At 35.6% G+C, this 14,074-nt stretch overlaps 1 protein-coding gene across 3 annotated transcripts in view; it reads left to right on the forward strand.

Annotated features, from left to right (window-relative positions):
- The first annotated feature begins 4,463 nt into the window (after positions 1-4,463).
- Positions 4,464-14,074, forward strand: part of Sobp (Sine oculis-binding protein) — a 211,344-nt gene continuing 201,733 nt past the window's right edge. For all 3 annotated transcript variants that reach the window (XM_090408985.1, XM_090408987.1, XM_090408986.1), the window contains exon 1: positions 4,464-4,817. In XM_090408985.1, coding sequence (XP_090265111.1) covers positions 4,710-4,817 — 108 coding nt within the window. In that variant the 5' untranslated portion in view covers positions 4,464-4,709. The remainder of the gene's footprint in view (positions 4,818-14,074) is intronic.

A 14,074-nucleotide genomic window follows, 5' to 3' on the forward strand; every position in this document is an offset into this window, starting at 1 on the left:
ATTCGTGAGGTGAGGGATCTATATAAAGATAATTAGCCGTTTTTTTTTCCTTTTTTTTTTATTTCCATCCAGAAATTTCGTTTTTCCTTTCACTAAAAAGGCAAACTAAACTTGCCCGTGAGCACCCAAGCATACATACACGTACAAATTTAGTCATTAATAATAATAATAATAATAATAATAATAATAATAATAATAATACGCAATACTATGCCATTGTCAGTTGACCGACAAGTAGATAGAATTCAAGGCAACTACCACCATTCCTCTGAGATAGTTGATAAAAGAAAAGAAATCCAGCATTACCGACAAGGTCATTCGCATACTTTATTACCGTGTAAAAGTGAAAACTCCCGAATTATAACTAAAATTGTATATATATATATATATATATAATGATATAGAAGATAGAAAACATTTTAAAATTCTAAAACTATATACAGAAATTCAAATTACAGTACTGAAATTAAATTATGAAAATAGTGGAATTGCAGGGTAGGTTCCCACTGGATTTGTTTAAACCAGTTTCTTAATGGGACTGCATTTTATTTCGTTTCTTTCAGAATATGAATCTTTCTCTTAGTGTTATCTGCTTTTGTTTTATTCAGAGAACAGTTCACAGGCAATAAAACAGAGACGAATAGACTCTGAAAAATTATTCCTTACTTACGATTTTCTTTTTTTTAAAGTTTGTCTGTCACCGACTGCCATGTGTGGCAGAATTCATGATTATCAAAACCGTCTTGTTGCTGTCAGTTTGCTGCTGATTTAATTTCTCTGTCTCTTTCTCGATCTAAACTTGGCTCTTAGCCAGGTCTTTAATTTAAAAAAAAAAAACGAATTTGAAAAGAAAAGAAAAGAGAAACAAAAATTTTTACGCAATTCGAAAGATTCTAAGCTCTTTTTAATTTTGGTGTTCCTTCATAGGCTAGCGGCCTCCTCTTTTCCTGTCTGCTATGAATCTACTGCTTTCTCAGTTAACATTCTAATTATCCATCAGCCTTTCTTCCTAATCGATCTCATCAAATCAGATTTTTTATTTCCCGTGCAGCAATTTTTGTCTTAATTGTCTCCTCTTTTTAACAAATAATATAGTTTTATGTCTCTTCGAACAAATGATGTTTATAATGAGTGTACCGTGTTCCTAATCATCAGAGTACATACAACAATGTTAAGAATACTAAAGAATTGCACCATGGTTCAAACTACGTAAAAAGTAGTCAAATTACTTGCAAAAAAGAAAACCTAATACACTAAAAAGTTACTATTTAATAACTGCATCAGACCTAAACTAGAAACAGACAAGGTATAGCTTTCGAATCGTCCAGCTTCCCGAATGATTCTACCAGTTTGTTGCTGCGCAATTTGGGAAAATGTGGAAGCTTATAGCCGGCTTCCGTGGCTAAGTTGCTAAAAGCGATTGCGTCTCCACCGGAAGACTGTGAGTTCGAATCAAGTACAAGCTATGGAGGTATAATCAAATATTGAATGTCTCAATGATTTACTCTTTTCTATCTTGTTTTCCGTTATTATCTGAAGAAAAACTTCTGGTTAAGACAGTTTTGAAGTGGGTAAAAATAAAAATTAGAATAGTTCTTCAAAAATGAAAGATCATTTCATACCGCTAAAATATTCCGAGTTTAATTTGAATTTATTAATATACTATTTTGTTTTTTATTGATTGAAAATAATATTAAATATTAGTACAATAAATTTTGAGAACTTTAGAACTTTTATAACTATTATTATTATTATTATTATTATTATTATTATTATTATTATTATTATTATTATTATTATTACAACGTCACACCTCCAAGGAGTCCAAGGACTCATTGCAGGAGAGCACTCTACTATCATATTGTCATAATATATTACATAAATTACATACATAAACAATATGAATATGTAAATAATGTATTGTGTGTGTGTGTGTGTGTGTGTGTGTGTGTGTGTGTGTGTGTGTGTGTGTGTGTGTGTGTGTGTGTGTGTGTGTGTGTGTGTGTGTGTGTGTGTGTGTGTGTGTGTGTGTGTGCAAGAAATGAATTGCAGAAGAGGTCTCCGTGATCTGTCTCATTCATGTTAATCACAGAAACGTTATATCAGAAATAACTTATTGATATATCCTTAATAGCATGGTTTTGAACTGCTATTAAGAACACACGTTTTGCTTCATAATATACGCTTGGGGAGTATGTAAGCTGGTGGTAATGAAGTAGGATTACGATCGTTTGTAATATGTGTGGTATTCTTGTGTATTAGCCTTCTGTGACTAAGGCTACGGGATGTCTCTGAGTTATGTGCTGCAGCAGCTTATGAGCTCACTAGTTATTTTTTTTTTCTTCTTTGAAAGAAAAAAACGATTTTTTTTAAAAAAAGAAGGATTTTAATTCGATTTCTAACAGAAGACATCAAAATATTCAGTGCTAAGCTATTTTAATGTCACCTGCATATGAATACAAAGGCTTGTTTTTGATGTTCATTTGCAAGTAAATTAGGAAATATCGTATTATGATAATGATGATTCATACAGGCTTATTTTGTTTATTTTGATAAGTACTATAATACTTTCATTTACTTTCTATAGCCAACGAAAGAATGTCAGATGTATTTGAGATTTCTTAAATCGAAAAAAGGTCTTTTTCAGCCATAGCGAAGTTGTTTTATGCCTGTGTATAAATGGGTGGACGAATAACATGAATCTTGTAGGTGTTTTACATATTATGGAAAAAGCATCTAAGCACTTAAAATTAAAATATTTGCCTATCAGTGTTGTGTACATTCATATTGCATTGCTGTGGTGGTCAAGAGGGAGAAGGTCGATATAAAATTCTAGAGAAATTCGAACCATGTTTTGCAACTGTAAAACTTTATTCACTTAATCAAAATCGTATCCCGGTTTGCGTCAGTTCCGAAGAATATGCAAACAACTCGTAGTGGCATTTTTCACCATCTTTGATATAGCGAACAACATATTTCATATTTAGAGCTGGTAATAGTTAAAGTTTTGGGACATTTAGTCAAATGACAGGCAGAAATGCAGCGATTACAATGGCATTAGGGGAGAGAGAGAGAGAGAGAGAGAGAGAGAGAGAGAGAGAGAGAGAGGCGAGTGAACATCTGTTTAGTTTAGATTTAATTCTGCCTGATCAGTATACAGGTGGATACACTTCTCATTTAGAAGATCAATCTCTGTTAACAACCATATAATACTAGAATATCCATAAATATCATACTTTTCAATATAAGATATTCTAAGTTAGAAAGAATAGATAGGAAGAAACGCTCTTATAAATAGTATTGCAGAAAAAAAGAAAAGGAAAGATAATATATATTAGAGTTGGGATAGTTATCCAGAGAGGGCGCTGCTTACACTAAATTCGTTTTCTTGTTCTAATCCATTTTTGGAAACAACCGGTATGGGAATTCATTAACCCAAATGGGACGAAAAGATCGAAAAAGAATGAGCAATAATATCACCGATTTTGTATGAGCATTGGCAAGCAAGTCTCTCTCTCTCTCTCTCTCTCTCTCTCTCTCTCTCTCTCTCTCTCTATGAGCTGCGTAATTTATTACTTGTGTATTTTAAGCCCAGAAACCAGTTGCAACATAACCTCTCAAATCGCCGGTCCAAAGAAAACTGCGTAAGAAAGTTCAGCCAGTAGTAATGCGTAATGTTTCATCTCCTATTTGGACTAACTGATGCCGTGCCTTACAAAGATTCTTCACAGAATCCAATATTGATGATACATGATAGGTCCGTCTGAGGAAACAACACGTTTCGTGTTGTTTCTCTAAGCTAGATAGGTTCTCATTCACAAGAATAAGCAATGCGTACGAAACAATGACGATAATTCACTTTACAATAATAATTCCGTTGACAGGAAAATTTGAAGAATACATAATAGCCGCAAAGTTAAAAGTTTGAGTCAGCGTATGAAAAGATGAGTTTTTACAAAGTACTAGACAGATCAGTTTGCTAATTATGTGCCATCACGATAGAATCTTTTTTATTATATTCCTTAGCGCCATCTAGTGTTTATATTTCTTTTCTTTTAAAATAAATTAAACGTGTATTTCATGAACAATGCAAAAAAGCTTGTCTTTTGTAATTGATTTGCAACTATTGCTATCAAAACAGTTAACTAGGGTTGTGAATATGACACAAGGACAATCAACTAATTCCATCTTTTATGTTCTTACAACAACAGTTCAGTTTTGTAGCGATAAAAAAAAAAAAAGCCTTTAAAATGAGGGACGTACAGTTAGGAGAGAAAAAAAACGATCCCCTCTCCTCACCACGCTATATTGCGTCTTCTGATCGTTTCAGCTGAGGGTGTTCGCGTGGGATGCTCTTCAAACAATCACGATCATAGCCTGGATCCAGGGTGCTGTGAAAAGGTTCAGGCAGCGACTTCCGGGAGCGTCTGCTGGCCCGCGCAGTATTCACTGGAGTAGCGAAACAGCGCGCGCACACTGTTCCCAGGAAGTTAAAAAACAACATGGCGACTAGAGCGTGAGTGATAGGACATGTGTATATGTGGCGATAGCGTTCGGAAGGGAAATCCGACACAGGCGATATGTCTCATCTCACCTTTCAGGTCTTGAGATTGGTCCTTGCTGCCTGCGGCTGACGACAGAACTGCAATCGCTGAAGGCTTTTCGTAGGAAACGGGGGGAAAAAAGCCTTTTGCACCTGAAAACAGACCATGAACGCGGCGGCGGACGAATCACCCAAACGCCGCAGAAGACGCTTAATATCCGGCTATGTGGACAGCCGAACAGCCGTCAAGCAGGAGCCAGACGATGATATCAAGGTAAGAATTGCGGTAAGCACTGTTGGCGTAAGGAAAGGAGAGTTTACAGGCGACAGAGCGCGAGGTTATACTTTGTTACTGTTGGTCTAAGTGTGTGGTGTGGCAGTGAAGTGGATGAGGAGGGAGGTTGAAGTGGAGTACTTGCAAATGAGGCGTTTAAGGTAGCGTTGTGAAGATGAGACGCGCGGATCTAAAAGGGTTATTGCGAAGCTTGTAATAAGTCGCGGTTGCATCATCGGAAAGCATTCTGCTAAATAGTTAGTTTTTCAAGGGTGAGTCGTAGAGAGGCTAGTGGTTACGTCCTGAAGTGAAATTTGTTACGTACGTTGTAATCATTAATAACTGGACGATTTGTTTGCCAAAAATATGGAATTAGATTAAGTATAAGTTTTATTAATGAGCATTTGACTTTATTTATTGTAAATGGACAGAAAAAATTAGATTCATCTAAGGAAATAGGCTAAGCATACAGAAGATTAAAAACATAAACTTTGATTTAGATGGACAGGAACACTTGTAAATGTGTTTGAAAATTCAAAATAGAATATTAAATGACACGATCTATACTATTAGTAGACGAATACTTAACAAAATCCAGTTTCTCTGAGATATCGCCACAGTTCTTTTGATGATATTTTAAAGAAGTTGGATTTTGTTTAATGTTCTTCCACTGATAATATTGATACTAATATAGCTCTTGACAAAATGGGGGGGGGGGGGGAGATTTAAGAAAGTGGTTATTCCACGTGTAATCATAAATATGTGCATATTCTAATGTCTTGCATTTTTTCTATTACTTATATAAGCAGTGGTATAACAATGACTTCTCTCTCTCCCTCTTCGCAACAAGTTTTCATTTGAGTCCCTCGAAAGCTCTTAAGGTCCCGCATTGCAGAATTTCACAGTACGTTAATTTTGCGCTGTCAATAACTCATTCAAATCCAGCTGAACGGACTAGCAATTATCTACTAGTATTTAGTGCTCCGTTAGGCCGGAACGTCAAAACAGTGTGCTGGGTCTACCCCCGAAAGTGGTGCTACCACCTTCTTGATAGCTGGAATACACGATTAACTAATAATGAAATGTTAATGAGAAAGCTAATACTTTCCGATTTAATTCTTGTTAGTACGATTACCTTTACCATGTGAGTTTTCAGACATTTCACTTTTTTTTTTTTGTGATTCAAAATAGTCACTTTCTATAAGAATTGAAAGTTTATTATCCTGTTGTGTATCAGTTATCACTTCTCTCTCCAATTTTAAGTAAAAAAAATCTAATAGAGAATGGGATGTCGAACTGTATGTAGTTTATGATTTTATTTTCTCCCTAATACTGATTGTCAGCAGCATCTCATATCATGTCATGTCACGTCATCTATCGCGCAAAAGTAGTATATTCGTTATCTTCAGGACCGAACAGGATATAATTGATTCCGAGAGAGAGAGAGAGATCAGTTGATTTCGTTAAGTGTTTCACATATCATTAATAGTTATGTTAAGTAATCGCTGCTTATTAGACCGGTGTTTTTCTAAAATGTGGAGTGAGGAGTACCATAGGAGAAGCGAAGTAATAATAATCACATCCTTTGCTGAGCCAATACTTGGTAAAGCGTGCTTTACTTGCTGTGTGTCTTTCGCGACTAAATAATTACTTAATTAAAATATTTTTCTGGTTAACATACAAATGGGAATCCAAAATTGTAACTATAAATAATTGTATAACTATAAATGAAATGCATAAATTGTCAATTATAAATAAACTTCGCACTCAATTTTTAAACAGCGCAATTAGTGCGCATGTTTGTAATTTCTACTCATTTTTTATGTGACTTTCAACCATGAAAGGTAGTAAAACTGACTACATTAGTATCGAGGGTGGGCTAACGATTTTATTCTATTTTAATTAATTAATTTCATTTTCTACCTGGTAAGTAAATCCTGAGTTAAAGACCAAGCGTGGAATTTTCTATCCATAATTTATATCTATAATCTATATGAGTAATATTTAAAGTAAGAAGTTGAATTTCGTATTTTAAACATTAATTGTCAGTAACAATTGTCGCTTCAGTATGCACTTAGCTCCAAAGCAGTATATGCAATTATTTTGCTCTGAAAAATAAGCCCAACTATTTTATTTTAAATTATATTTTAAAATGATGTAAATGGAAAAATGTGGTTTTTATTAACAGTTGTTATATTATTAAAAATAAATAAGTCGTCTTAACCTTCATGCATTAGTCTTCTTCTTCTTTTTTTAATAAATATATTCCTAAAGTGTACTAATTTATTAAATTGGATTAATAAAATACTTATTATGATAATTATATATATATATATATAATTATCATAATTTATATATATATATATATATATATATATATATATATATATGTTAAAGATACCATCTATTTTAAACCTGGATTTACTCCATTTCCCAAGTAAGCAAACAGACAAGTAAGTCAAGTCTAGGTGACCCCACACGTAGTGGAAGTCAAGGCAACTCGTGGTAAAGGTGGATAAGCTCTGATCACTATTCTTAATATTTACCCTTAATGCAAATCACATCTCATGGAGGAGATGTATGATGCTATGTATTAAAGGAGAAGCCACTACCCAGACCGGTTTCGACCTTATGAATAAGTGAAACGGGCTCTAAAAATAAAACGATCTCGAGAGATCGCCCAACTCCGCGTTGTTCCACTGAATGACAGGCTCACCCCATCACCGAGAAGAACTTCTCAGCATTGGCTCTACCCAGTGGCAGACTCACCCCACCACCAAGCAGAGCAATAATCTCAGCGGGGGCCCCCACTCAGAGACAGGCAAAAACCTGTTCCCAAGCAGAGCCTCTCAGAACCCAAGTCTCACCCGCACCGGTTTCGACCTTATGAATAAGTAAAGCCGTCTCTAAAAATTCGGACGATCCCTAGACCACTCAATCGTGGGCGAAAGACCGTCCATCTCAGCGTTGGCTCCACTCAGTGATGGCCTTCCACCCACCACCATCACCACTCATATTCCGAAGAAAAGAATTCACCGACAAAGCCCCTCACTGGGCCTTGCCAGAAAACACTTTCCCCGGAGACTCAAATTGCTCCCTTAAGGCAAAAACCTTAAGAGAGCGAACTTATAATAGCCCCCACCGGTTTCGACCTTATTAATAAGTAAAGCCGTCTCTAAAAATTCGGACGATCCCTAGGCCACTCAATTGTGGGCGAAGGACCGTCCATCTCAGCGTTGGCTCCACTCAGTGATAGCTTTCCACCCTCCACCACCACCGAGCAGAACCGCTCAAATTCCGAAGAAAAGCATTCACCGACAAAGCCCCTCACCGGGCCGTGCCGAAGAACACGTCCCCGGAGACTCAAATTGCTCCCTTAAGGCAAAAACCTTAAGAGAGCGAACTCATAATGTCCCTCACCGGTTTCGACCTATATTGAGGTCTCATCAGTGGGAGCCAGGCTAGAAATACCAAGATTTTAGTAATACAGAGCTTATAAGTATTTTACCAGAACAAGTTACCATAAGGTGTTTTAACCTTATTAAATAAAAATCTCAGGATGAGAGATAGATGTAGAAAGTATTTTACCTTGGGTATAATAAATGTTAAAGATACCAAGCTATTTTAAACTTGGTTTTACTCCATTTCCCAAGTAAGCAAACAGAGAAGTAAGTCAAGTTTGCGCCTGCAAGTATTGCAAGTCTAGGTGACCCCCCGCACGTAGTGCAAGTCACGGCAACTCGTGGTAAAGGTGGATAAGCTCTGATCACTATTCTTAATATTTACCCTTAATGCAAAGCACATCTCATGGAGGAGATGTATGATGCTAGTAAAACCAGGTTTAAAATAGCTTGGTATCTTTAACATTTATTATACCCAAGGTAAAATACTTTCTACATTTGTATATATATATATATATATATATATATATATATATATCCCACTTAACCAAAATACAAAACAAACTCGTTTTTGCTATGTTTTTATGCAAACTTTCTTTTCTTTTTGGTAATGCATGTATAAATGATATTTTTATTTCTCTTTACTAACAAAATTTGCATACTCATTTCTATTAGCTGTTTCCATGGCTGTTCTAGAGACGCGTCACACAATAACCATGCTCTATCTCCAGCTTATCTTAGTTGAATCCATAGGCGATGGTTAGTGGTATTTTGGAATATCAATCTCGTAGATCTGCTTGCTGTCTTTAGTGTAATATAGAAGGTAAATCTTCAGAATTTCTTTAGCGATACCGGCATCTGAGAACAAATTACGTTTGAACGCATTCAATGTCCTCTTTTGTAATAAATGATCCAATGCCGTGCAACGTCTGTCTGTTGAATAACGTATACGAACCAGTACATCGGTAATTTGGGCAATTTTTTTTTTACTCTAGAGCAGTCTAGGACTTGGTATTGACTCTATTGATTAGTGATCGCTTTTGGTGTAACCTAATCGTATATAAATTTCTCGAGAGGAAGCCTTACAAGAGAAGTTTCACAATAGACATCGAGAATCGCATTCGAAACTGGTGATGGATGCAGTTATCTATATTAGAGAAAGATATAAGAAAAAGAAGAAGAAGAGTGACAAATGAGGATAGAGAGAAAATGCATTAGAAAAAAAATTATTAAAACTGGACAAGAAAGAAAACAGAAATAAAGATAAAGACAAAGTCAAGAAAACAGGAGAAATACAGAGAGAGAAAGATAATGAGAATAAAAATAAAAACGAGAACGAAAGAGGAGGAAAGAAAGATGGGATGAGTACAAAACAGAAAGAGAGAGAGAGAGAGAGAAGAAGAAGAAGAAAATGATAAGAGAGTGGGATGAGAAACAGAGAATAAGATAATAATGATGATGATGATGAAAAATAAAATGATACAAGGAAAAGAGAGAGAGAATTCTATATAGAGTTCTATATAGTTTTTTTTCTCTCTCTCTCTCAAAATCTTTTTCTCTGTTTGTATATATATATATATATATATATATATATATATACTAGGGGTGCTACGGCGCCCAACCCCCCGAGTTCCGGACTGGTAGGCCGGTTCTCCTTGAATTCTGATGACTCGAATTTTGAAGACTCGGCACTCAGGGTAGCCCCCTGAATTTCAAAAAATGTGACATAAAAAGGCTTATCATTATATATATATATATATAGACAAAGAGAGAGAGAGAATAAATACGAGTAGAGCTGAAGCTAAAAATCGAGTGCATTTTTCCTGTAAATTTTTTGACTTATTGGCAAGTTTGTTTGTCTTACTGAGAAAAAAAAACTTTTCATTTGTGGAGGAAATCCTTGCAACTTTCTTAGAAAGTCTGTTTACTGATTGTCAACTGAAAGGCTCTTAAAGGCTCCTCGCATCCCGGACTGGATTTGAATCTGGATCTTTACAAACAAAGGGTACGTCACATAGTTCTTAAGGGGGGGATAAATAAAGTGAAAAAGAAAAAGAGATTACGATCGAATAGAAATATGAGAGGATCAAAAAGACTGGTAGATAGAGAAGAATAATGACAAGAGGAGGTAAAGAGGGATAGATTGATGGAGAAGAAAGAGATTCCGAAGGAAAAAGATAGATAGGGAATAAGGAAACATTATCTGTGGAAAGACAGATAACAGAGAGAGAGAGAGAGAGAGAGAGAGAGAGAAAGAAAGAGAAAGAGATGGGATGCCAAAAAATATTACAAAGCGTCAGTGGTGATGGACTACTTCTACTATTGATTTTTTGGCTATATCTAATTATTTGTTAAACAATCCTCAATCATAATTATTTGGATGGCTTTGATATAATAATCTTTACTGAGTCTCTTTGAACGTGTTTATATATTCTTTGATTATCTGATGACTTTGAGATTTAAAAAAAAAATAAAGCTAAAGGTAAAAACTGATCATTAGCATTGGCGACTCAAGTTAGCTTATAAAATTCTATATAGAGTTCTATATTGTTCTCTCTCTCTCTCTCTCTCTCTCTCTCTGAATTCTATATTGCAATATAAGTTGCTGCTTGTCTCCTAAAGAAGAGACTTGCGCAGGACAGGACCTTCCATGATAATACAATGCTTATACTGAATAATTTTAACAATCTTTTGTGAAGTGCACCACCAATTGAAACAAGGTCGCTGTTCTCTCATTTCTTGTTATTCCCCCCCCCCCTTTGCTTCTCTTGTCTTCAACTCCAACAGCTTTCGTGACTATGTTTCTTTTTCTTCTAAAGCTTTCCCAAAATGTCGAGCATCTGACCCTTATCGATCGGAAGTGACGTTGTAAGTTACTTGCGTTAGTTTGGTCGGTGCACATGCGGTGCCGACTGTGTCATTCTCGGCTCATTCTTTATCATTATTGACTTTATTAGTTCCCCTCAACGGGGGGGGTTACATGTAGACTGCTTGTGCCTATATAAACACTGTAGCTCCCGCCTTCCTCTTTTCTGTAGGCATTCTTCTAAAGTGCACAATGCTCCCCTGTTGTGTCTGTGTTTGTCCAGGGAGTTGTCTGCTTTGGTTACTCCCATGTGTGTGTGTGTGGATGTGTGCGTAAATATTTATAGCTTTGGATATGTATAGCAGTTTACAAACCGCTGGATCTTCCTGACAAGAAGGTTTGTTAGAAGTTGGTGGTGATGGTGGATGTGTGGATTTTAAAGAATGCCATTAAAGGGAAAGTTCGAGTGAGTGCAGGTGTTTTGAGAAGAATTTCGCAAGAACTGTCGTGATGGGCATAAAATGTACGCGAGATATCGTTGGCAAGTAGAGCACAACGACCTTTTATTGTTCTAAGCTCATACAAAAAGAGAGACTAAATAAATACATAAATACTGAAACAGATGGATGGAAAGGGAAAAGACAGCATTAAGAGAGTTTAAGAGTGTCCAGGCACAGAACATAACGCCAACCTTTCCAATCGATGAATTTACTACCACTCTTCTGCAACCGAAAAAAACACAAATTAGCCTTGGTCAGTTAATTACATTGAATGGAAGACTTCTGTTTTGAGCGTTTCTTTCAATTAAAATTTCGTGTTTCTTTTGGATCGTTTGCAGTGCTGTTCCAAAAATTTCTTCAACATCAATTTTTATTTCTCAAGATTCTTTATTTGAAAAAAATGTTGCAAAATTCATTCGATATGTAGCATTATTTAAAAAAATGAAATTTTATTTAATCTCCCTTCCAGTAAAAGCATCTGAATACTTTTTCTCGTTTGGACACTATAAGTATCTTAATCACTTACTGGAGGTTTTCCGTTGGTGACGGCGGATTGAGCTGTTTCTTTAAGCAAGATCTCCATCTTTATCAGTTCTTTTCTTCTTGTATAATTGTTTGTATGTCTTGAACTCGCAATCATTCTTTATGATCTCCAGTTACTTCACTATATATTTATTGATTGTCTCAAACTTTCAATTCTTCAAAGTTTTTGAGGATTATTCTTGGGTGGGCCCTTTCGTATTTCATGGTCGATCCAAGTAATTGTTTTTCTGGCGATTTCGGCTATTATAAATTCTTGCTAATTGCATATCATTTCTTGCTATTCGTTGGTTTTGTACTCCGTCCAAGTAGTTTTATTTTGCTTTAGCATTTCATCTCAAATGCCAGAAGCATTATCTGGCCCTTATTTTGACTGTCTAGGCACACCATAGAACACATACAATTGTATGTATCTTAATACACTTATGCTACCTAAGTTTCATATTAGATGTTTCAATTTTACTCTTTCGGATTTTATTCATTGAACACCATCGTATTGTAATTTTGTGTTTAATCATGTCATCTGGGTCAAAATTTTCTTTAAAGAAAATTTCCAAATAGTTCATTTATTTTGTCTTGTTCGATATCTTAATTATTATCGGCCTTCTGCCAGTCCTCTAGCGTCAATGATATAAACTCAAGAATTACCAAAATTCATACTTTATACTTTTACAATACATGCAATTACTGCCAAACGTGTTTGACTGCGGCTGTTTCATAGGGGGAAGCTAACCTCACCAATTCAATCCGAGACGGGCTAACTCAGTGTTGACAAACTGAATGAGTAATCAGTGCTGCTGCCAAACCGACACGCATAACACACGAGATTCATCATCCTATACATGGGATGATATATTCACGCTGTTTGTATATTCTTGTAGCTTATCTTCTCATAAGATTCTTTATCCTATGAGAAAATAAGCTTTATCCTCAAGAAAGGTTTATAAAATGGCTTTGTAAGTTTATTCGTTCTGTAGTTTCTATATTCTTTGCTATCTCCATTTTTATAAGTCACACGATAGTGTCCGTTTCTCTCACCTATTTCTTCTCTGCTATCCATAATTCGTTGCATCTCCACTTATTTTTGATGCTCTGTCTAATAATATTTGCTTCATTGCTATTTCTATTTCTTCATTCACATTTTTACATGCTAATGCTCTTTCGCTTGTCGATAGTTCTGTTCATGTTTCGTTATTAGCTTTAAACGAAGTGCAGTTTTTTTTTTCACTTTAAATTATGCAGCTTTTAACTGTAATTTAATTATCCCTTTAACAAACAAGTCTGCCAAAGAATACACGCAATTTACAAACAAATAAACAAAAAACTATCTAGTGGATCGCAGATTGAGCAGTGAAGATGGTGAATTGTGCATTGTTATGGTGGTGATGATTATTATTATTATCACTACTGCATGATACCTCTATGGAGTCATCACAGGAAGTGATTGTACATCAATCACTTCCTGTGATGAAATAACAATAAATTTAGCTGTAATAAAACTAATTTCTCTTATTTGATGGAGTCATGAGTTGGAGAGTCATTGAATAACTATCAATTTGCAGATTCATTCAACCACAGAATAAATGTCATTGAGAGTAGTGTCCTTAAGTGCTTAATAGCACCTCTCTCACCTTTTAGCGCTGTTCTTCCCCCTTTCCACTCACCCAATGTATAGTTGCTATTGCATTCATTCTTCTACAGATATCACATCGGTTTCCACCCCTTCCATATCCAGAGGGAAACATCACCCAAAGATAAAGCTGACCTCCTGGCATCATTTCCTCTCCAACTTCTGCATAAATGTTCAAGGAAGATTACTCTGTATTACCATAAACAACGTCCTGCATGCACTCCTCTTCTCTTTCGTCAGAAAGACATAAGAATAATCTTGAACTTGAACAGCTTGAATACTAATAAGTGTTTTGGTCCCTGAAATGTGATCAAGAATTGTATTCCTGAATTCTTTTCTTTACAATGTATTATACTATCTGGATGTATCGTCCATTTAGA

This window comes from Typopeltis vanoorti, chromosome 19, assembly GCF_054136105.1.
Source record: "Typopeltis vanoorti isolate ZY-2024b chromosome 19, IOZ_Tvanoo_1.0, whole genome shotgun sequence".
In the NCBI taxonomy this organism is placed as follows: domain Eukaryota; kingdom Metazoa; phylum Arthropoda; class Arachnida; order Uropygi; family Thelyphonidae; genus Typopeltis; species Typopeltis vanoorti.